Raw genomic sequence first — 23,903 nt, forward strand, 5'->3', positions numbered from 1 at the left:
CCAACTAAGCCACTCAGGTGTTCCCTGACTACATGGTTTTAAAACCACTTGCTATCCCCTTAGGTTACTGGTTTCTGGGGGCTAGCCTTCAGGCTGGGAGGAGTGTCCCCCCCAGCTTCCAGTCCAGGGGGACCACAGAAACCATCTGCTTGTCCACCCATTAAAGTCACAGATGAATTTGGAGGCTGGCTGAGTGTTCGTTGAAAGGATGGGGTGGTTTCATTGGGAGAAGGTGAGGCTGAGGGTTAGCTGCTCTCTACTACAAGGTGTGACCCTGCTCCCTAAAATGGACGGCTCGCTGGGCTTCAAGCCTCATGTAACCCCAAACGCTGTGGGGAAAACTGCCCGTAAGGGACTAGGCTGTCAACCCGTCCACAGGGGGAGCACCCCCATTTTACAGACGAGGCAACTGAGGCACAGAGTGCTTCGGTGGATGGCCGGGTCTGCCCTGCCAGTCAGGGCAGGATCCACACCTTCGGCCGCAGCGCCAAGCTGGCTGGTTTTCTTTTCCATGTTTCTCATGAGCTGTTCTCGTCAGCACACGTGCTCCGAATGGCTGATAAAGGCAGACAGGCCTGTTAGCAGGAAATTATAAGCAGCTCAGGGGAGCATCTCCAACGAACAATGGAAAATCAAAAGCAAGCCAGAACTTCAGCCCAAACAGAGGGATTAACTTAACCCGAAGGAAGGACCTTCAGGGAGCATCAGTCTAAGCTTCTGGGAGGCCGCTGCTTGTAAGAGACAGAGTGCACGGTATCACCCCAGGCCCTGCTGACCTAGCTTGTGATTCCCAGAGAATCTTCTATCCCAGCATCTAATCTAGGAGAAGTGTGGAAAGAGGGAAGAGAATCAGGAAAAGCGCCACCAATGGCTTGAAATGTACGAATGCATTTACTTTTGGCCTCACTTAGGGAACACTTAAGTGACAGGCACCAGGCAAGGCTGTTTGCTTGTTTCATTATCTCATTCAACCCTCACAACACCTCCATCAGGTTTGAACTCCAGTTATCCCTGTTCAGACCGGAAGCTGAGGCTCAGAGAGATTAACTCACTGGCCCAAGGTCACACAGCTGCGTAGTGGGGGGGGGGGGGCGGGGGGGGGGGGGGGGGGGGGGCCGAGGGGGCAGGGGGGGTCTCGAAGGGGGGGGGGGGGGGGGGGGGTGTATGGAGGGTGCACTGAGGGGCCAGACAGGATTTTATAAAAAGTACTTTTAATGCATTTAAGACTTGTGCCACCTGCCCTGGCTCGAGCCCCAGCTCTGCCCACCTCCACCCACAGGGCCGGTCCACTCCTCATTTCTTCTTGGTCTTCACCAGCCCCTTCTGCACAAGGCTGCGATAGAGCTCCTGGATGTAGGTGTAGACGCACTTGGAGTCAGGCACCGCCAGCCGCACCATGTCGTCCACCTCCAGCAGCTGGGCGCAGTCGGCCAGTTTCCTGAGGGGTAGAGCCAAACCTGAAGGATGCGGGGGCCAGGGGGAGGGGCGCAGACCAGCCAGGGTGAAACCCAGAGAATCGTGTATGTTGGAGCGGAGAGGTCATCTAGGCCGACCAACCCATTGTACAGATGAGGTCACCGAGCCCCTGACAGTCCAAACTCAAACGCAAGACTGAGGGGCAAGATTCAAATTCTGCAGGTCAGCTCCTCCATCCTGTGGCCCCACGCATCCCTACCAACAGCCTTCCCTTTTCACTGCTGCCTGATGCCTCCTGGCAGCCCAGTCCTCGTCGCCTGATTATTCATCTTGCCTCCTCCAGGCTCTGCCTGGCTTGGAACCGAGGCAGGGCAACTGCAGGAGGACAATGACCTGTGTCCTGCGGGCCAGGGACACTTGGTTCCTGGCGTTCACTTACAGCTCTCAGCCTCTACTGGGAGTTTCACATCTATGTCACAGCTCTGCCAGGACCTCCTGTATGAACCTAGGACATCGAGGGACCTCACTACTCATCCGCCCTCTAAGACTGCTAAGAACATAGAATGAGACGATCCAAGGAAAGCTCTTAGGAGGACGCCCGGCACCTAATCTCCCTCAATTCATGGGGCTTGTCATCATCATTAAAGGTGCTTCTGAACCCAGAGCAGGACCTCGCACTCCTGACCCCCTCGGCTTCCCACCCCATGGTGCTCACTCCATCCCTTGGCAGGAAAATGCAAAACTGGAAGGGGTCTTCTGGAATATCAAGTCTGGTGGTTTTCAAATTGCATCCTTGGTGCCCTAGGGCCCCGTACACGTGCCTCAGGGAGCATCTTGGGAAGGGTGTTGGGTGCGGAGCTGGTGTGCTCCAGGAACCCCTCCCAACCTAGAAAGGTCCCCTTGTGAGTGATGATACTGATAGACCATGAACTCGAAGCTGGGGAGTGAGGACATAAGGAAGCTGACCGAAAGTGGAAAATGGTGAGGTTACCGGATTCGAAGTCCCCATGGGGTTAAAAATCTCTTGGAGTGGGGCTGCTAACCTAAGTGAGCTAGAGAGGGGAGGGGTGGGGACAGGGAGAGAGCGCTCAATGTCTGAAACCAACATTTTGAAGGTGATACAATTACTGGCAAAAACTAGATCGTAACCATGAGCAGGTGGCTGAGAAGAGTGATAAGCTCAAATAACCTAGAGGCCAGTGGTTGTAATGATTCCTCTTAACAGGTCACTTTATCCAACGTCATCCAGGCTACAGACAATTTTCATTTGGGTTAAGGCATGCTTTGGGCCTTCTGTACCAGTTTCACTACATACAAGTTACAGCCATGAAGTCCAACCTCTAGGAATGAGCTACTGTTTTGAAGCAATATGTACATTTCATAAGAAAAGTGTTATTTAGTTCAATGAAAGTTTAAAAAAAATAAAAAGGTCCCCCTGTAATCTATTTTATATGTCGGGCATTCACTTAATATTTTGTTTGAGGAATCTGCTGAAAAAAGAAAAACCCATTTGCAAAGCACAGCTCCACATCCATCTTCCCCTTTTGCCCCAGGGGGACACGCAGGGCGAGAGAGGGGAACGGTGCTGCCCCAGGCTTCCCTGCAGGTTGGTGGCCAGGCCTGGGCTAGACCAGCGGGCTCAGCGTTCCAGCCCCAAGTGTTGCTGACATCCCCAGGGACTCCCTCCCTGTCCTGAGGCTTTGGAGGTGCCCTCATCTGTCCACTCTGGGGCCTCAGAGTTGACCTCACGGGCAACATCCTCTGCATAATCCATTTCTACCAGATGGCTCAGAAGCCTCTCCCTGGGCCTGGAGAGAAGAGGTGCTCCTGGCATGCGCTCCTTGGGAGCCCTAAGGCCATCAGAGTGCATTCAGGCCTCCAGGGTAGGTAGAGACAGAGGCTTCCGTCTGAGGCTGGCTCTGGTACTTTGGTGGTGGGCGCACCTCCCCTCACACCACCACCTAGCAGCCGCGTCTTTGCCTCTCAGGTTCTTCCTTGGGCCACACTGTTCCTCACACTCCTGCTTTTCCAGTACCCCTTTCTCCAGCCCACCACCACCACCACCCCTGGCATTCAGCCGAGCAAGCCTCAGCAAGAAATCCCCCAAAGTGATGAATAATTATTGTAAAAACTGCTATCATCCATCATCATATAGGAACAACAGCTCAGATTCTTTTTTTGGAGGTTTGCTCTGGGTTAGGCACTGCTGTAGACTTCACCTAATTATTTACTTAACTCTCGCAGTAGCCCTGCAGAAGAGTAAACGTGCCCATTTTAGAAATCAGGACGTGAAGGCTCAGAGAGGTAAAGGAGCCTGTTCGAGATCACACCGCGAGGAAATGGCAGAGTCAGACTGTGGCCCCAAATCTCGGCGCCCACCGTGTCTAAAACGGCAGGCCTGCGGCTCTTCTACGGCTTGCCCTGCCTGCGTTCTCTTTAGGGCACGGCCCCCTGCGCCCCGCGTTACATTTCACACGGAGGGCTGTGTTTATGATCCGTCTCGCCCTTTAGACTCTAAGCCACGGCAAGCGGGCGTTCTGCCCAGTTCACCCACGGCTGTGTCCTGACACAGTTCCTGGCGATCGAAAAGCGTCTGTTGGATGCGTGACCGTGTGGCCGAATGACCAGCCCGCTCCCCGCCCCATGTGAATCCAGCGCGCGTGCGCGGCCCCCCAGCCTCCTCCCCCCCCCCCCCACCCCCCGAATGTGGTCCGCCGCTGCGGCTTACTCTGCGGTGGAGAAGGCCAGGGTGAAGTTGTGCCGGCGCTGCGTGGGCTGCAGCGCAGCGTAGTCAAAGGCGTCGGGGAAGAACTTGTGGATGAGCGCGCAGAAGGCCATGCCGCTGCTCCAGCTTGAGGAGAAGTTCTGGATGTCCACGTGCTGCCGGTGAGCGGGGCCCAGAGCAGGCCTTGGTGAGCCCCTCGAGCTCTGCGCCACCTGCCGCCCCGGGGAAGGGTCCCCTGCCCCACACGGCCCCTGCTCCCTGCCCACCTCGTAGTTTCTGGTCATGGCCCGGCACCACTCCAGGAGCATGTTCTTGACACCGCCGATGGCTGCCCCGGCTGCCTTCGTGTTTCGGAACAGGGCCGTGGGGCCCGACGCTGCCCTGCAAGGGGAGGCATGGAGAAGGCCCGGCCAGAGAGGTGAGAGGCCACAGGACGCCCCATGGGGGAGGAGCCCCCGCCCCAGACATCAGTCCTCCCACTTGGGCCCGGGCAGCTCCCACGCCCTCAGGCCTCCCCACCGAGAAGCGACCCTTCCGCGCGGAAAGCCCAGCCCAGCCCAGCCTGCACCCTACCCGCCAAACTTGTCCACGATGGCTTTGCGGTTCTGTGCCCGGGGCCCCCGCGGCCGGGCAGGGGCTGACACCCTGCGCTCTGGTGCCTTCTCTTTCTTCTTCTCCTGGGAGGGAGGGGGCTCTGTGGGACTCTGGGGCACCTCGCTGGGTGAAGACTCACTATGGAGAAGGTTTAGAGCAGTGTGAGAAGGGCTGGGACCAGCCGCTCCAGGGCATAGGAGGGGGCAGGAGGCAGGGGGCCGGCTGCGAGAGAGCTCCTTGCAGTCAAAAGAGGCATATGAAGTTGTGGCCCCCACTCCGGGCACACCTCTCCTCTGTGCCCAGCACGGGGAGGGGATCGAGGCCGAATAACTGAGGCTCAGTCTAACTTTGGGGAGCGTGTGGTCTGGTGAGATGTGTGGGCAGAGCTAAGACAAGTCTGAGGTCTGACCTGAATCTGAATCCTGGCTTTGCCTCTTATTTGCTGTGTGATCTTGGGACTGTCATGTCACTTCTCTGAGCCTCAGCCTCTTCATCTGGAAACTGGGGACAAGAAGAGCTCCCTGACACGGTGGCTCTAAGGCTCGAGAAAGAAGGGGAGTGGAGAGCACCCAGCTGAGCCTGCCCCCTAACGGCCCGAGTGAACATGCACCCACTATCCTTCCCTAAGAAAGTGGCACGGAGGTGAATCTCGGGTCAAGACAAAGGATGATTCCTCCAATGAGTCAAGTTATACACTGGCAAGAAGGCTCTCGGGCGTCTGGGTGGCTCAGCTGGTTAAGCGACTGCCTTCAGCTCAGGTCATGATCCTGGAGTCCTGGGATCGAGTCCCGCATCGGGCTCCCTGCTCGGCGGGGAGTCGGCTTCTCCCTCTGACCCTCTCCCCTCTCATGCTCTCTCTCTATCTCATTCTCTCTCTCAAATAAATAAATAAAATCTTTAAAAAAGAAGAAGAAGAAGAAGAAGAAGGCTCTCGCTTTACCCAGCACCCACCAGGTACCAGGTACTGTGCTCAGGGCTCTATACTGTTTTTTATAAAAGTAATCTCTATGCCCAGCCTGGGGCTCAAACTCACGACCCTGAGATCAAGAGTTGCATGCTCTACCAACTGAGCCAGGCAGGCGCCCCACGTGCTTTATACATTTTATCCCATATAAGCCTCACGCTATGAGGTAGGTATTGATTACGGGGCCCACTTCATAGAAGAGGAGAACAGTGACACGGCCAAGGCCACACAGTTGGTAAGTGGCAGAGTCATTTTCTGAACTTGGGCTTTCTGCTCACACTCTGTGGGCAGGGCTGACGCCACGGAAACGTGCTGAGGGACAAGATGAGGAGCCCCGTGAAGCTCTGCCAAGGACGCTGAGGAGGAGGCTTTCGTGGTGGAGCGGGAGTGGTCCCTTTGCTCCCAGCCTCTGGCTTCTTTGGTTTCCTGGGCTCTGCCCTGGGGTAGGGGGCTGAAAGCCAGGAACCCTGGAATATCTCTAGATCAGGCGCCAGGGAGACCCAGGCCCAGGCGATGGTAGACTTGGAAGGGAGCGTGCAGTAGAGGGAGTTGGAATGGGGGCCCCCGATTCTGACATTACCTGGCTGAAGGACTGGTCTCTCCGGAAGCTGCTGTGTCTGGACCCAACCCATCTGGAGGGAGGGAATGGAAGGAGGGAGGGAAGCTGGAGCTACCTTGACATGCTGTCTGCACACCTCCTCAGAATAGCTCCCACAGCACCCCACGGCCCCCTGGACTCACCTGGGCGGAGGCCACTGCCCTCCTCTGTGGGGCTGTCAAGCCATTCCTCAGGGGAGCTGGGAATCACTCCTGCTCCTTCCTCTGACTCTCTCTCCACACCCTGGTCCTGCTCTTCCTTGGGACTACCTGGCTCCTGGAATGAACATGATCTGTGTGGGCTCATGGTCCCACAAGCACCTGCCTGAGGTTTTGTGAGGACTTCAGGAAGAGCCGGAAGGCAGCCTGGGGCCACGGGGCTATACCCCCACCCCAGGCTCTCGATGTCATTGGGAAGACTGGACTTTCCCAAAGGAATAAAGCCAGGGGTGGGGGGCTTACTTCCTGGGGTGCAGGGGACTCCAGAACACTGTGGGGGGCCTCCTCCCTCCTCTCCTTTGCCTTACTCACCGCCTCCTCCTTCACGTCAGCCTCCCGAGGTTCAGCGTCCGCCTCCCCTTCCACAGCAGCCTTCGTCTGAAGGTCTGACCTGGCTTCTGGGGCACTGGCTTTCTTCTGGGCTTCAGCCACGGGCTCCTCTGTCTTGCTGCTCTTCTCTTGAGAGGCCACTGTGGCCTCCTCCTTCCCATCAGCCTCCCTGGCTCCAGTCTTGGCCTCCTGCGCCCCAGCAGCCTGCTTGGGCTCAGCCTCAGCCTCATCATTCACACGGGCTTCCTCCCTAGATTGGGGCTTGGCCTCCTTCTCATCAGCTTGCTGCTTCTCAGAGGCCAGCGTGGTCCCCTGTGCTTCCTCAGCCTCCTTGGGGTCAGGTTGGGTCTCTTCCTTTCCATCAGTCATCTCCTGAGGAGCCTCTGTGTCCTCTCCCTCCCTGCCGTCCTCCTCGTGAAGTTCAGCCTCCGTTTTGGATTCCACCTTGGCCTCATCCAGCCCATTGGCTTCCCTCTGAAGTTCAGCTGGCGTGCTGTCCTCGGCTTGTGCTCTTTCCTGCTTTCCTGCTCCATCCGGAGGCCCCTCTTTGACGCTCAGCTGGGTTGTACCTTTGGCCTCTTCTGCAGAGGCTCCACCTCCCTGCGTCACCGGGGCCTCTGGGGTTGGGGAGACAGTGGTCCCGTCCTCAGAGGGCTTCTCTTCCTTCTGCTCCATCTCTGGAAAGTGGAAACAAGCAGACCTGGTCATGTCATGCCCCATTCCTGCGTGAGGTGAACACCCCGCCCTCAGAGAGCCCTGAGAGTCTGGAGGCCTGCTGCTCAGTCCTGGGTCCCCCTCGGCCCCACTGCTTGGACATGTGACAGGAGCATCCACGTTCCCTGCGGTAAAATGAAGGGGTCCAGCGCTGCTTCCCCAAAGGTGAGGTGTTGGGTCACATTGACTTGCCCTGGGATGGTGTTCACCTAACAGCCCTCTGCAGACTGTGGCTTGGGCTTTAAAGCACATTAGGTCACGTAATGCCTCTTCAAGGATTTTGTCTCTTTCTGATTAAGCCAATGAAATGGTTAGAATGGGATCCTGGCCTTCGGGAACACCTGTGGAGCAGTTGCTCTTCTCCCTTTTTCAGGGAGGTGGTAGCTAGCCTCAGGGGCAGGCAGGAGTATCCGGATCGAACCTAATAGTACCTCTTTGTTTCCGTTGTATTTCTTTTTACGGTTACTTTCTATTTCTGGCCAGTGATCTTGAGTTTCCATTTCCAATAGTGATATAAACTTTCTTTTAAAAATATATTTGTTGAATTTAAAAATAAGTTACTTCAAAGGAAGGCATTCAGGAAAGCAGGACACAGGTGGCGCAGATGTGCCTAAATCCCCAGGGGTGGCGTAAAAATGCCTGAAATTCGGGAAACCCTGGGCCAGCTGGTCTCTGGGGCTCTTCCAGCTTCACCAGCCGCCACCACTCTGTCACAGCTCTGCTAGTGGTTCTCAGACAAGGAGGGCCTGGACGTGGGAGAGGTTATCTTGGTGAAGAATCAAAACGTACTCTCCCTAACCTCTGCCAGAGAAATCTGACCCTCTAACTGCCAGGCATGGGGCGGGGGGTGGGGGGGGAGAGGTCATGATACGCTGACATGAGCTTTCCTATTCGAGTACTGTATATACGGTAGCATCTACAAAGACAGGTGGGCGGGGGGCCCGGGGTGGGGGGAAGGAGCTACTCCCAGCAGGAGTAGCTCCTTCATCCCCCTGCCCTTCTTGGGTGTCTGTTTACAAAGAAAACAATCCTCCAATAGTGTTCAGGGCATGACTCAGGCAGTAAGAGGAGGTACTCCTGTCACCGGCTAAAAATACCTCCTGCCCTCTGCCGTGCCATCATTCTGGGCGACAGTACCCAGAGCACCTGGGCAGTTGGGACAGAGGCAGGAAGACAGACAGACTGGTAACAGGACTCCATTCCATTCCTGCCATCCACTCGGGTCTTGCTGCCCCCAGTCCAGGGTCCCCGAGGTCCCTGGGTTTCGGTTTCCGAGGAAGCAGGCTGGGATTTGCAAAGATGCTCATACCCTCCTCCAACTCCACCCCTCCTGCCAGAGCCCCTTCATGGTTCAGCAGCTCCGGCAATGTATTAGCTGGGAGCTAACCAGCTGGGGATGGAATGCACATCAGCGGGGAGCCAGGAGGCCGGGGAGCCAGATCGGCCCCCATCTCTTAGTCGCTCACTCTGAGACCTGAGCGGTCCTTTGCTGCTCGAATCCTCGGTTTCTACTGACAATGACAGGACTGGTCTAGATCAGATTCTCCAAACTGTTCTGTGGAAAACTAGCGTCTCCTAAGACATTAATAGGAGCTGGGGTCAGGGAAATGCATTCTCTGGCTACGGCTGTTCCAGAACAGCCTCCTGTTTACCATTTTAGAGATACTCAACTTCATTAGCACGGAAGGGGATTTTAGAGACTCCATAGTAAAGAAATCTTAACTTTGCTTGGCTTTATTTAACTCACTGTTCCCCAAACTTATTCGACCATGGATTTATTTTTTCTTGCTTTCTTTTCTTTTTGCTTTGCTTTTCCTGAGACGCACCTACCGCCATCTTGAGCAATGCCCCGTTTCCCAGAAGCAAGTATGACAGATGTTGGCCTAAATGATCCACCCAACCCCAAACTCCATGCTCGTGTTTGGAAGGTGGTGTGGAGCAGTGGTGAAAATCATCAATTCTGTGGGAGTCTTCCCACTGTTTGCTAATTGTGTGATCTTGAGCAAGCTACCAGCCCTCCCTGTGTTGTGATGTGTAGAGATAGAAATCACCCTGTAGGGTGCTAGAGGGTTAAGGAGGCCAATGCATAGAAAGTCTTTTGAGGTGTGCCTGGCATGAAGGGGGCACTCAGGACTTTATTGTAGTGTGCTCTACGGCTGAGCCAGCCAGGGGCCCTGAAGGGGGCCCTCAGTACGGAGCAGCTTGTGTGGTTGTAGGTTGGCCTCTGCCCGTTAATGTTGGCCCTGACCCAGCCATGAGGTCAAAGGCAAGGCAAAGAGGACTGAACGGCAGTAAGATGACAACAAGCCCCTTTTATACCTCAAGGTGCGGTGGTGCTTGGCTAAGACTTAGCAGAGCGCAGTCGCCATCCTTCCCTTCGGCTACATGCTACACTCTGTGGGGGGTGGGGGTGGGAGGGAAGGAAGGGCAGGTGCATGTGTGTGTGCGCACGCACACACACACAGACACACACACACACACCCCTCTGCCGTCCTGCATGTTCATCACCTCAGCTTTCCACACACCCCCCCCCGGCTTGTCATAAATAGATAAGGAGTGAGGAACCCCAAAATGTGAGAAGCCGGGCTGGCACCACCCACCCCGACACTGACGATTCTCTAGCAGGTTTCCAGCTTACCCCGCGGTGCCCTGCAAGACCTCACTCATTCCTCACTCTGGCCCTTTGCAATCAGTGTTACCGGCCCCATTTTACAGATTAGGAATTTGAAGTCCCTTGAGTAAAGTCACAGGACAATGAAAGGGCCCAACCATACCTAGAATCCGGGTCTCCTGACAACCGGTCAGGCGCTTGTGCCAAAGATGCTGCTCCCACCAGCTCCTCAGCCAGTGTCCCTTCCGAGGCTCTAGCCCTTTCCTCCCTCCCTCCCTCCCTCCCTCCCTCCTTCCCCACCTCCCCTCCCCCTTCCTCCCCAGCAAGCCTACGGGCACCCTGTTTTGTATCCAGAGCAGCACTGCAGACCAAGCTCCTTCCCTCTCCGTGTTTCTCTTGGCTGGCTGGGAGAAAAAGAACCCAGGAGCTCAAGTTCCAAGCCCCAGAGAGTGTAGATGACACTTGATGGTTCTGTTAAAACCTCCCCGGGCCCCTGACACCTAGTTTGTCTTCTGGTGGTCCTGAGGCTGCTGCCGTCCCCCATCCCAGCCAGTGACCCCGCCTTGGAGAAGTCACTCTCAACTGCTTAGAGAGTCTGCCTCCCACCCCGACCAGACCAGACTCCCAAGGCCCTCTCTGCCCCTGTCAGGTCCTCCCGGGATGGCCACCTGCAGGCTACTCTGTAGGTGATCTTGAGTTGCCCAACACCCTAGGGCTGGGTCCCTGACCTCTGGCATCCAAAGAGAGTTGACAGAGAGGTGGAGAGAATTAGCAAAGAGCCTGGATTTCTCCAACTCTGGGGCTCTGCATGGAGGCTCCAGCCTTTGGAAGGTGGGAGAGGGGTTGGCAGCTGGAGGGCGGCACCTAGAAAGGGACCCGGGGTTTCTCCTACCTGTGGGGCCTCTGCCTGGGGGCTTGGAGTTGTCTCCTTCCTCCAGCTGAGTGGCCTTACTCCCAGGCTGCCTTTAGCCCCAGCCAGTGGCCTCTAGCCCCCAGCTCTTCTGTCTGCCCGCCTCCCCCTTTCCCCCCCTTCCACCCCGCCCCACCCCCCCCTCAAGAGCCTTCAGCCGAAGAAGAGCATTGTTTACCGCCCTGTTGGTACAACACTTTCCCTTGGCCTAGGAGGCTCAGATTTCCCATGAAGATCTGACAGGTGGCACCTTTCAATCACAGACCGTCTTTCCTGCCCTGACCTCGGCGGGATCCATCCTGTGGCTACCTTTCTTCCCAATGTACTCGCCTGTCCCTGGTGACTCCGAAAACCATTTGCAGGCCCATGTGGAAGATGGTCACCAGCCCTCTGGCCTCGCCTGCCCATCCAGAGCCCAGACTAGGCCTCCTCTGCTCCCTTTGCCCGCCCCCACCCCATATTCCTTTAAATAGTCCTTTACTCTTCCTTAGACAGAAACAGCTGCTGATGGGTAGGCTGCAGAGGGGGTGAACAGAACAGCTGCCCACAGGGGGATGTCTCGGGGCTCACACAGCACGGAGAGATGTGGGGGGGTGTCGAACAGGTGAGGAGGCACAGCTCGAGCCGATGCAGCACTGGGCTGAGGGTCTAGAAAATACAAGACCGAGTTCTGTTTTAAGCTGAAGTGACTGGTACATAGGAGTCTCTGAACTTTTCATACCGAATTAAGATGTATTTTTAAGATTTTATTTTATTTTTTTAAATATTTATTTATTTGAGAGAGAGAGAGCACATGAGAGGGGGGAGGGTCAGAGGGAGAAGCAGACTCCCCACCAAGCAGGGACCCCAATGTGGGACTCAATCCTGGGACTCCAGGATCATGACCTGAGCTGAAGGCAACTGAGCCACCCAGGCAACCCTTTAAGATTTTATTTTTAAGTAATATTTATGCCCAACATGGGGCTTGAACTCACAACCCTGAGATCAAGAGTCACAGGCTCTACCGGCTGAGCCTGCCAGGCGCCCCTGACTTGAGATTTTGCTCAGGAAAACAAATCTGTACCTCCTCTCTGTGTCCTGTGATCTCAGACTGGTACTACTTTGGGAGAATGGGTGCGGGGGACACCCCTATCGCTTAGAGAGCCTGGGACTCCCCGCAACCACCTCCCCCGTTCCTTCCACATCAGCCACACTGGCCTCCTTCCTGCGTCTGAAATAAATCAATCCCTTTCCACACTCAGGGCTGTGTGGCTTCAGTCCCTCTCCATCATTTCATCCTGGTTTATTTTCTTCATAATATTTACTGGAATCCAAAGTGAGCTTATTCATTTCCTTATTATCTGACTCTCGCTGGACTCTAAGATCCCCGAAGGCAGAGACTTTATCTCCCATGCCCATGGCTATGTGGCCAGGGCCTGCCTGATTGCATGGTTCACATGAGGTGCTCCATACATATATATGGAATAAATAAATAAGTTAATAGAAGGTCATGGCGGGGGCAATCCTGTGGGGCTTAGAGGCTCCTGTCAGGATGTTCACTTTTGCTCTTTGATTGGAAGCCAGTGGAACATTTCAGGTTGTGAAGGGACATGACCTAACTTTAGTTTTTGACAAGATGATTCTGGTTGTCATTTTGAGAATAGACTAAGGGGGGAGCATGAAGTGAGGTGGGGAAACCAGTCAGGACATTACCGCCGTAAGCCAGATGCAAGAGGGTGGTGAGGAGACGTGGTGAGGAATGGTAATTGAGGATGACAATGACCAAGACTGAGCCAGCTTTGTCTCCAAACCACTAGGATGACCCTTCTGTTCAAGCCACTGACATTCTTGCTCTCTCATCTCCTGCTCTTCTCCAGGGAGTCCTCCTAGACCGTCTTCATAGTCTCTCTCCTCTTATGAGTGGTCAGGGCCCATATCAGATTCTGGGTGACAATCCTGCATCCCTTTCTATGGGGTTGGGGTCCCATCCAAGAGGACAGTACTGATGCATGGTGAGTAGCAAATACACAACTCCCTTTCTGGAGCCTGGGAGGCTGGGAATGGGTGGATCATGGTAGAGAGAGAGGCCAGAGCTTCACGGTGGTGCTGACAGAGGTCAGCAACTTTAGACGACGTATCTGGATTCCAAAGAGATCTTGGAAGGCTGGGGCTGTATAAACTGTTTTTGTTTTTGTTTTACAAGAAGAAACTTAATAGGAACAATTGGAAATTCCTACTTATGGGTTCTCAAATCGCCAACTCTGTAAGTATAGGAAAGAAAAGACACAGTCTCATAGTAGATAATAGCCATTATATCATCATCAGTAAGAACAGTGATTACCTTAGGCACTGCGGGGAGGGGAAAAGTGTGGAGTTGTTCAATGGGTATAAAGTCTCAGGTGTTCAAAATGAGTAAGTCCCCAAGATCTGTTATACAACATTGTGCATACAGTTAACAAAACAGCATTGTGCACTTAAAAACTTGCTTAGAGGGTAGATCTCATGTGAAGTGTTCTTGCCATATAAAAAAGGGCCATTTTGGGGGGCCCTTGGGTGGCTCAGTCAGTTAAGCGTCTGCCTTCGGCTCAGGTCATGATTCCAGGGTCCTGGGATTGAGCCCCACATTGGGCTCCCTGCTCCACAGGAAACCTGTTTCTCCCTCTCCCACTCCCCCTGCTTGTGTTCCCTCTCTCTCTCTCTCTGTGTCAAACAGATAAATAAAATCTTAAAAAAAAGGGGCCGTTTTTAAAAAAAGATTTTATTTTCAAGTAATCTCTACACCCAACATGAGACTTGAACTCACAATTCCAAGATCAAGAGTTGCACGCTCCTCCAACTGAGCCAGCCAGATGGACCCCAAAAGGGGTTATTTTAAAAAAAGATTTTATTTATTTATTTGAGAGAGAGAGAGCGCGCGCGCACGCCTGAACAAATGGGGGGGGCAGAGGGAAAGAGGGAGGGAGAAGTAGACTGCCTCTTGAGCAGGGAGCCCAACGCGGGGCTCTATCCCAGTACCCCAGGATCATGACCTGAGCCGAAGGCAGACCCTTAACCGACTGAGCTACTGGGGGGCCGTTTTTGAGAAATTGGGGGAAATTGAATATGTGCATAAGATTACATTAAGAAATGACTATAATTGGGGCGCCTGGGTGGCTCAGTTGTCCTGGGATCGAGCCCCACGTTGGGCTCTCTGCTCCTTGGGAGGCCTGCTTCTTCCTCTCCCACTCCCCCTGCTTGTGTTCCCTCTCTCACTGTGTCTCTCTCTTTCAAATAAATACAATCTTTAAAAAAAATGACTATAATTTTGAGAGTATGAAAATGGCACTGTGGAAAAGGACTTTATCTGTGAGGTCAAAATGGATGAAGAAAACATGGCTAAATGTTAACAACTGTTAAAGTCTGGTGACGGGTATGTGGAAGTTCAATATACTGTGCCCTCCACTTTTCTGTATGTTTTACATTTACTCTAATAAAAGTCTAAAAATTAAAAGGAACGAGAACAATGACTTCTTTTTACTGAGCATCTGCCATGGACTAGGTGCTTTACGTACATTTTTTGTTTGTTTTTCTTTTTTGTAATGATTGTTTTAACCTTTATTTTGAAATAATTGTAGGTTTACAGGAAGTTGCATAACAGTACAGAGAGAGTACTGAAAGTCAAGTCTTACATAACTATATGCAATATCAGAGCCAAGAAATTGACACTGGAGCAATGGTGTGTATAGTTCTATGACATCTTACCACATGTTTAGATTCCTATAAACCCCTCCACAATCAGGATGGATAACCATCCCATCACCACAAAGATCTCCCTGTTCTACCCCTTTATAGGCACCCCTACCCCCCCAACTTTAACACTAGGCAACTATAAATCTCTTTGTCTCTATAATTTTGTCATCTTTTTTTTTCTAAAAAGATTTTGTTTATTTATTTGAGAGAAAAAGAATGAGACAGAGAGAGCATGAGAGGGGGAGAGGATCAGAGGGAGAAGTAGACTCCCCGCTGAGTGAGGAGTCCGATGGGGGAATGCCCCTATAATTTTGTCATCTTGAGAATATTATTTAAACAGAATCGTACAGTGTGTCAAAAGTGTTACACCTTTTGTAACACCTAATAAAAATCCCATCAAGGAAGCAGATTATTCTTGTAAGAACCCATCTCCTTTTCCCATGCAATTTCTTAATATTCCATAATGTGTTGACTGTATTATCAAAAGCAAAAACCAGGGGCACCTGCCTGGCTCAGTCAGTTAAGTATCCGCCTTCGGCTCAGGTCATGATCCTGGGGTCCTGGGATTGAGCCCTGCATTGGGCTCCCTGCTCAGAGGGGAGCCTGCTTCTTCCTCTGTTTGCTGCTCCCCCTGCTTGTACTCTCTCTCTTGCTCTCTTTCTCTGTCAAATAAATGAAATCTTAAAAAAAAAACAAGCTAAAACCAGTACATGTGTCCACTATGTACAATATTATATGTCCAATATTACATAATATTATATGTCCAATATTGTCCAATATGTACAGTAATATTCACGGCAGCATTGTCATAATAGCCTCAAACTGGAAACAACCCAAAAGTCTATCAACAGGTGAAATGATAAATGAATTGTGGCTTATTCATATAAACACTAGACAGCAATAAAAAAGAATGAATGACAGATAAACACAACAATATGGATGAAATCTTACGGACATTACACTGAGCTAAAGAAGTCAGGCACAAACCAGCAAATAATGTATAACTTCATTTACATGAAGTTCAAGAGTAGGCAAAACTAACTGATGGCAATAGAAGTCAGAATAGTGGTTACTTTGGGCGCAGGGGTATTGACTGGGAAGGAACCAAAGATAACTTTTGAAGGTGTTGGAAATACATCGTATTTTGATCTGAGTGGTGGTTATAAGAGGGGGAGGGAGAGGGAGAAAATCTCAGAAGAAAATCTCAAGAAAATCTCTGCACTGAGCCAGGAGCCAAGGCAGGGCTCTATCTCACCACCATGAGATCATGACCTGAACAGAAAACAATAGTCCCACGCCTAACCGACTGCGCCACACAGGCACCCCTACCTTAATTTTAAAGTATCGGGGCACAGGGCTTGAGAGAGATGAGTTCTTAGAGCAGAAATGAGGACCAGTATTTAAAACCTTGACTTTTATTAAAACCTTGGGCAATTAGGGAAGCATATAGTGACCAACCAGCCCACCTTCGCCAATGGGCAGTGTATGCTTGCACCATTAATTTGCATCTTCTAAACTTCGTTTACTGGGAAATGCCTTGAAAAATCAAAGGATTGGGGTGGGTTTTTGTGGTGTAGGGGTGCAGATCGAGGAACACATGAAGTCTGGAAAGATGAAGAGTTCACAAGTACTTTCCCCTTCCCTCGCTCAAATACACTAGGTTAGCTCTCATGGCAGCCAAAATCGCTCCTATTCATCTCGTTATGGTCCAGGGCGTCCAACAGAAGAAGTTGCATAAAACAGACTGTATACATGTCTCGTTTTTCTGTGAGCAGGAACCGTGCCTCGCTTCTCTGCAACCCCAGGGAAAACTTAGGACCTACATGCAGCTGTATTCCCACAGTCCCTTGGAGAACTGGCTCTCAAACTTGGCTGCACAAAGAAATCACCTAAGGCACTGAAACATTTACTGATGCCTGGGTGCTACTCCCAGAGGTTCTGATTTAATTGGTATGAAGTGAGGTATGGGCATCGGGATATTTTAAAGCGTCCCAGGTGACCTTAATTTGCAGCACAAACAGAACTGCTCTTTAGGGGAGTCCTTCCTTCTCCGTGCCTGGGTTTGTGCTGGGGCGTCAACTCTCCGGGGCCGGGGGCGAGATTCACCACGCTGTGCCCTCTGGCCCCTTTCTACAAAACAGTTAAACTCCGATCTCTCCGCGATAACCCAAGGGACTTGACAGCCAGGCTGCAGGCGCTCTGCACTCCGCCCAGCCTCTATGGTATTTTGGCGTCCTCTCTAGCATTTGCAAGGCGCTTTCGCCTTCGGCCACGGCCGGCGGCTCCCTCTCTATGGTAGCCGATTTCCCAGCGCCGCCTCGTTCGTACTTCATTCCGGAAGCGAGTCCGATCAAAGAAGAGGCGGGACTTCCCTCCCGGAAGTGGCCCACGTGCTTCCGCTTTATCTTACCTGGTCGCACGGTGAGTTTCTACTGTTTACCCGAAGTTGGGGACACCGCGGGCATTGTGACTGGCCGCGGGCCGTGGTAAGTGACTTCTCGCCTCATGGTGACCCTGATGATGGCGCCGCCATTTCAGAGGTGCAGCCCCTGAACCGGGACTTGTGCACCTTAGCTACGCGTGTTTTCGAATTCCCGGGGCCCTGGAGGTTCAGGCCCGCGGTTTAGTGTTCCTTTCCGGTCTCTAGATCTTCTTCTGGGTAAGGGCGACCACGAGGGACTGGGGCGCCAGGGCTCGATTTCCAGCCGTTCCATTGACATGCTATGTGACCTTGGGCTAGGCAGTGTTCCCTTTCTGGGCCTCCGTTTCCACATCTGTGAGATGGGGTGGTTGAGCTCACTGAGGTCAGTGACCCCTGCCAGCCCCATGCCCTGTGAATCCTCCGCATCCTCTACCCTCCCTGGGATGGGAAACGGAACGGGAGAGGTGGAAGCTGACGGTGATGTCTGCTCCCAGGACTAGGAAGCCAGAAGGACATCTCTTCCACGGTGCAGGGCTGAGATGGATCCGCTCAGGGCCCAGCAGCTGGCTGCGGAGCTGGAGGTAGAGATGATGGCTGATATGTACAACAGGTAAGGGCGGACAGTGCGCTCCCTTGTCTTTGAGAATGATCCTAGGTCACCCTTTCTCAGGGTGTCTTTTGGAGGGTACCCACCCCCACCTACACTCATGGTTGAGGGCTAACGCAGAGGCGGTATGGGGTCACTAGAACGAGTTGGACATCTGGATTGGGATGCAGTTATCGAGCCAGTAGCTGAGCAGGAAGAGAAGCACCAGTCCAAGCTCTGGTCGGGTTCCAGGAACAGTTGAGTGTTTGCCTTTGTGACAAAGAGAACATAGCCTACTTAGTGGTTAACATTTCTTCCTTCCTTCCTTCCTTCCTTCCTTCCTTCCTTCCTCCCTCCCTCCCTCCCTCCCTCCCTCCCTTCCATTCATTTGACAGAGAGAGAGACAGCAAGAGAGGGAACACAAGCAGGGGGAGCGGGAGAGGGAGGAGCAGGCTTCCCGCTGAGCAGGGAGCCCGATGCGGGGCTCGAACCCAGGACCCTGGGATCGTGACCTGAGCCGAAGGCAGATGCTTAACGACTGAGTCACCCAGGTGCCCCTGTGGTTAACATTTCTTGAACTCTTACTCCATTTCAGGCACATGCTGAGCAGTTTACATGCCTTAATCCTTTTTAAGCTTCAAAATGATCCACTGGGTCAATTTTAGTTGTCCCATTCTAAGGTGAAGACATTGAGGCGTCTAGAGGTTAAATGACTTTCTCAGGGCTCACAGCTGGTCAGTAGCAATGTCAGGACCAGTACCTCAGTCCAGTTCCAAACTAGTGCCCACAACCATTTGGCAGATTTAGGAACAAATTGTAACTGCACCAATCACCACTAGTTTGACCTGGGGTAAGTTACTTGGCTGTTTGATTGGTGGTTTTCTCCTCTATAAAATGGAGGTAGGGGGCGCCTGGTTGGCTCAGTCTGTTGAGCATCTGACTCTTGATTTCAGTGCATGTTGTGATCTGAGGGTCACAGGATCAAGCCCCACATTGGGTTCTGTGCTCAGCAGGGAGCTTTCTTGAGATTCTCCCTCTGCTTCTTCCCTGTTCACCTGCACACTCATGCCCGCGCACATGCTTTCTCTCTCTCTCAAATAAATAATAAATCTTTTTAAAAATAAATAAAATGGAGATAATAATGGTACCTACCTTGTGGAGATACTATAGATGTTAAATGTAGAAACGTATGACAAGCTCTTAGTATCAAGCCCAGTACACAGTAAGTAGTCCACACGTTTGCTGTTTTTATTGGCTTAAGCCCCCTGGTATTTTCTCTTGATGGTTTATCTTGGAGGCTATATATTAAAATACTTCCAAATATTTTTAAATAATTTTAAAATGCAGGCTGCGAGATCAGACTCCGTGGGTTTATATCCCAGCTTTACATGATCCTGAGGCTCTCCATGCCTTAATTTCTTTATCTGTAAAATGGGGATAATGATTGTGCCTACCTCATAGGGTTATTGTAAGGACTGCATGACAAGCTGTGTCAAGCACTTAGCATGATGCCTGGAACATAGCCAGTACTCAACTAATTGTTCCTATTTAAATAAACATGGGCTCAGATCAGGTGAGCACTCTCAAGGACCTCCTAAGATGGTTGAAATGCAAACTGAGGGTTTACACTGCCTTCCTGGGAGATGAAGTCAGCATAGCAGGGCAGGAATGATGGAGAGTTCCTTGTATGCCTCAGGATGCTGCTGACCTGACCTTACACTTCCTTCCCCCCCCCCCCCCCCCCAGAATGACCAGTGCCTGTCACCGGAAGTGCGTGCCTCCCCACTACAAGGAAGCAGAACTGTCCAAGGGCGAATCTGTGTGCCTGGACCGCTGTGTCTCCAAGTACCTTGATATCCATGAGCGGATGGGCAAGAAGTTGACAGAGTTGTCTATGCAGGATGAAGAGCTGATGAAGAGGGTGCAGCAGAGCTCTGGGCCCGTGTGAGGCCCCAGACGGTATACACCCCAAGGTGCGCCCTGCCCCTTCCCACTTGTCTAATAAAAGTGCCCCCATTGGGTGTCATCTGTGAAGACTGCTGGGCCTTGCCTCCCTCGGGAGAGCCTCGAGGAGCCCAGAATATGGTAGAGTTACTTTCCTGGTTGAAGAAGGGGTATTTGTCACACTGCGATGTGACTGTGTATGTACATGTATGTGTGTGTGTGTGTGTGTGTGTGTGTGTGTGTGTGTATTAAAACAGGTTTCTTGACACCTACTACACGTAAAGCAGTGTGGCTGGCACAGCCTCTACCAGCAGAGGGAGTCTCGTGGTGTTGAAAAGCACAGACTGGTGCGATGTTCTGGGTTGTATCCCAGGTCAGCCTCTTGCTGTATGACCTTGAACATGTCACTTCACTGCGTGCTTTAGCTTCCTCATCTGTAAAATGGGGATAATCATAGGGCCGTGGCGAGGTTTAAATGGTTTAATATGTGTCCAGCATTTAGAGTAATGACTGGGACGTAGGAAGTGCTCAATAGATACGAGCTGTATACATGACAACCTAAAATTTAAGTGGAGTCAGGCGGGCATTTTTCCAGATATAAAGGAACATTTAGAGGAACGAGTGAACAGGAGATGGGATTTGAGAAGGAAGTAGCCAACCCCTGGGTTCTAAGTGGCAATATCCAAACACGTGAGGGGACCAGGTTCATGTGTGATGTGAGTGATCCAGGGAGGAGACTGAGTGAAAACCGCTGTCATTCACGGTTTGCCTGAATCAGGGACGGCGCTCCTCACCCTTCATACAACATCCGGTCTAGCTCTTTCCACCATCTTTCCGTGCCGCCCTAATGGTGCACATGAATGTCCTGGCAGATGTTCGCAAGAGCGTTAACAATGCGGAAAAGAGAGACAAACGCCAAGTTCTTATTAGGCCGTGCTCCAGAGTCATCCGGTTTCTGTGATGGTGAAGCATGGTTACCTTGGCGAATCTGAAATCATTGATGATCACAGAGCCGGGAAACTTGTGGTCAACCTCACGGGCAGGTTAAACAAGTGTGGAGTAATCAGCCCCAGATTTGATGGACAGCTCAAAGATCTAGAAAAATGTCAATAATCTGCTCCCCTCCTGCCAGTTTGGTTTCATTGTACTGACAGCCTCAGTTTGCATCATGGCCTGTGAAGAAACAAGACAAAAACACACAAGAGGGAAAATCCTGAGATTCTTTTTCTAGGGATGTAATGCATGCAGATAAAACACCTCAATGGGGGAAAATACCTGATCTAACCCACTCAGCTGGGCTCAGGGGCCCTATTAGGCAGTGGCGGCCCGGAGCGCTGGTTGCTTGTTGGAGGTCTCACGAGAGGAGTGGGGGCTGACTGCCGCTCTTGCCTTCTCCTTGAGGAGACCGCTGCCTTGAATTCCTGAGTGTCCTGGAGAGCTTTGCGGCTTCCAGAATGTGTAGCTCGCTCCCTCCAGGTGAGATTTTGGTTGACGTTAATGCCACTGTGGCAGTGCCTTTGTAGTAGAGAAAGGTGGGTGTTGGGGATGGAACCTCACCAGGTCACTGGGCATGGAGTAAAGGAAGCACTAGCGGCAGCGAGTTTGGGGCTTAAAAGGGCAGGCCCAGGGGCTCCGGGGTGGCTCAGTCGTTTGAGCATCCGACTCTCGACTTTGCCTCAGGCATGATCTCACGCCTGTGAGGTCAAGCCCTGCCTTGGGCACTGTGCAGGGTGGGCATGGAGTCTGCTTAAGATTCTCCCTCTCCCTCTGTCCCTCCCTCTACCTCTGTCTCCCTCTGTTAAAAAACAAAAGAAAAAACAACAAACTGCCCAAGCCAGACCACCTGGGGTGGAATTTTCTAGCTGTGTGATCATGGGTGAGGCGTTTACCTGCCGAGTGCCTCAGTGACCCCATCCATAACATGGTAGTAGTGGTACCTGCCTCCTTGATTGAGTGGTGTGAAAATGAAACAGTTAATAACTGCAACACTTAGGAAAGTGCCTATGTCTGTCAGGTTAAGTGCTTGATAATGTTAGCTTGTTTGTTTGATTGTTACTGCTGAGTTTGGTGTGAGAAGACACGGGATAAGCCCTGGGAAACTTTTTTTTTTTTTTTAAAGATTTTATTTATTTGACAGAGACACAGAGAGGGAACATAAGCAGGGGAGTGGGAAGGGGAGAAGCAGGCCTCCTACGAAGCAGGGAGCCCGATGCGGGGCTCGATCCCAGGACCCTGGGAACAGGGCCTGAACCGAAGGCAGACGCCCAACGACTGAGCCACTCAGGCGCCCGGACCCTGGGAAACTCTCAAAGCCAAGTGCTCTGACCCTAGCGGCAGGCAGAAAGTGAAGGCTCCTTTCTAGGTACTGAAGTGCAAGCTTGGGTCAACAGGTGGCGCTGTGTGCTCACAGGCTCGGCAGGGCCGCGGGCAGTTTCACAAAGGCCTATTTGCCCCTTGGGTGCCGGCGGCCTCTTGGTGGGGAGAGGGGAGTGGTGAGAAAGATACTGTGCCTGCCCTCGGGTTTAGCAAGGAGCATCAAAAATTCTGATAGTGCCTAGCGGGAACATCTAGGAGGGGTGGTAGGAGCGGAGAGAAGAGGTTCCAGCTGGAGGGAATAGTACTTGCAAAGGCTTTGAAGTGGCAGAAGGTGTGGCGCGTTCAAGAAACAGCTTCAGTGTGCCTGGAGTGCCGAGTGTGAAGGGAGGTGGTGGTGAGAGATGAGACTTGGGGGCTGGGCAGGCGGAGCTCCAAAAGAGCCCTGAGAAGCTGTGTTAAGGAGTTTGGGATTTTCTCCTGCCCAGGGCAGCCGCAAACTGTTGGAGGATGTAAACCCTGGCAGTGAAAGAGACAGATGTGGGTTTCCGAGGCTCTCCCCGACTGCCAGTGGGTGGGGAGTGGAGGAGGGTGGTAGGGAACAGATTAAGGGGAGAGGTGCCCGGGAGCCAGTAAGAATAGCTCTTGGGTTGCAGTGGTGTGCTAAGAAGTGTATTAGTTCACTTAACGCTTATAACAACTCCCAAGCGGGTATGGATTTTCTCACTTTACAGATGAAGAAGCTGAACTCTGAAACTTGCTGAAGGTCACACAACAGGCAAGGGACAGAGCCAGGATTCTAGTCTGTTCAGAAGCAGAGCCCACTTTTAACCACTCCTCTAGAATTGGGGGGGCGTGGGGATGCTCCCTCAAGAGGTACATGTCAGCAATTTCATATTTCATTCGACAATATTTATTATCGGCTGCTACATGCAAAGAGCTACAGAAAGTATCCAAAGTGAATTTGCTTGGTCCCAGCCCTCGTGAATATTGTGGGGAGCGGGGAGGGGGTACAGGAGAGGTGGAACACACATACAAAGGGTGGTAGGATAGTTCAGGTTCTTTCTGCCATAGAGCGGAGTCCAACACTCCTAAGCCTTGTGTATTTTTGCTAGATTATCAGTACTTATTTATTTAAAAGATTTTATTTATCTGAGAGAGAAAGGGTACAAGCAGGGGGAGCTGGAGAGGGAGAAGCAGGCTCCTCACTGAGCAGAGAGCCCAGTGCAGGGCTCAATCCCAGGATCCTGGCATCATGACCTGAGTCAAAGACAGATGCTTTAACTCACTGGTACCCCAACTAGATTACCAGTTTTAAAATCAGGAAATGTTGGGGCACCTGGGTGGCTCAGTCGGTTAAGCGTCTGCCTTCGGCTTGGGTCATGATCCCAGGGTCCTGGGATCGAGCCCTGCATCGGGCTCTCTTCTCAGCGGGAAGCCTGCTTCTTCCTCTCGGTCACATGTGTTCCCCCTCTTGCTGTGTCTCTCTCTGTCAAATAAATAAAATCTTTAAAAAAAATAAAATAAAATCAGGAAATGGCTCTCAAAAATCTGGATTTGACTTCTTTTTTTAAAAAAATTTTTTTAAAGGTTATTTATTTATTTATTTATTTGACAGAGAGAGACACAGCGAGAGAGGGAACACAAGCAGGGGAAGTGGGAGAGGGAGAAGCAGGCTTCCTGCAGAGCAGGGAGCCCGATGCGGGTCTCGATCCCAGGACCCTGGGATCATGACCTGAGCTGAAGGCAGACGCTTAATGACTGAGCCACCCAGGTGCCCCTGGATTTGACTTCTTTTGAAAGTTTAGAATATCTAAACTTTGGAGTTTAGATATTAGATGGTCAGCCTC

At 52.0% G+C, this 23,903-nt stretch overlaps 2 protein-coding genes across 3 annotated transcripts; one reads left to right on the forward strand and one right to left on the reverse strand.

The window, feature by feature from the left end:
- Window positions 1-1,293: 1,293 nt before the first annotated feature.
- SMTNL1 (smoothelin like 1) lies at window positions 1,294-7,520 on the reverse strand. The gene is made up of 7 exons (XM_073904583.1): window positions 6,786-7,520; window positions 6,441-6,573; window positions 6,280-6,331; window positions 4,715-4,873; window positions 4,408-4,522; window positions 4,145-4,296; window positions 1,294-1,438 (listed from the first exon to the last, which is right to left on the reverse strand). The coding sequence occupies exons 1-7, from the start codon at window positions 7,518-7,520 to the stop codon at window positions 1,294-1,296; spliced, it is 1,491 nt and encodes a 496-aa protein (XP_073760684.1).
- A 9,635-nt stretch (window positions 7,521-17,155) lies between these two features.
- Window positions 17,156-19,830, forward strand: TIMM10 (translocase of inner mitochondrial membrane 10). 2 transcript variants are annotated; one of them, XM_073904591.1, is made up of 4 exons: window positions 17,168-17,274; window positions 17,436-17,592; window positions 17,705-17,820; window positions 19,543-19,830. In XM_073904591.1, exons 3-4 carry the CDS (start codon window positions 17,750-17,752, stop codon window positions 19,742-19,744), a joined length of 273 nt encoding a protein of 90 aa, XP_073760692.1. In that variant the 5' UTR covers window positions 17,168-17,274; window positions 17,436-17,592; window positions 17,705-17,749; the 3' UTR covers window positions 19,745-19,830. The 2 variants fall into 2 exon arrangements, with proteins under 2 accessions (XP_025735124.1, XP_073760692.1); XM_025879339.2 differs by lacking the exon at window positions 17,436-17,592 and having other exon boundaries at window positions 17,156-17,274.
- The last annotated feature ends 4,073 nt before the right edge of the window (window positions 19,831-23,903 follow it).

This window comes from Callorhinus ursinus, unplaced genomic scaffold (genome assembly GCF_003265705.2).
Source record: "Callorhinus ursinus isolate GAN/ISIS: 27379988/994484 unplaced genomic scaffold, GSC_fseal_2.0 scaffold21, whole genome shotgun sequence".
Classification (NCBI taxonomy): domain Eukaryota; kingdom Metazoa; phylum Chordata; class Mammalia; order Carnivora; family Otariidae; genus Callorhinus; species Callorhinus ursinus.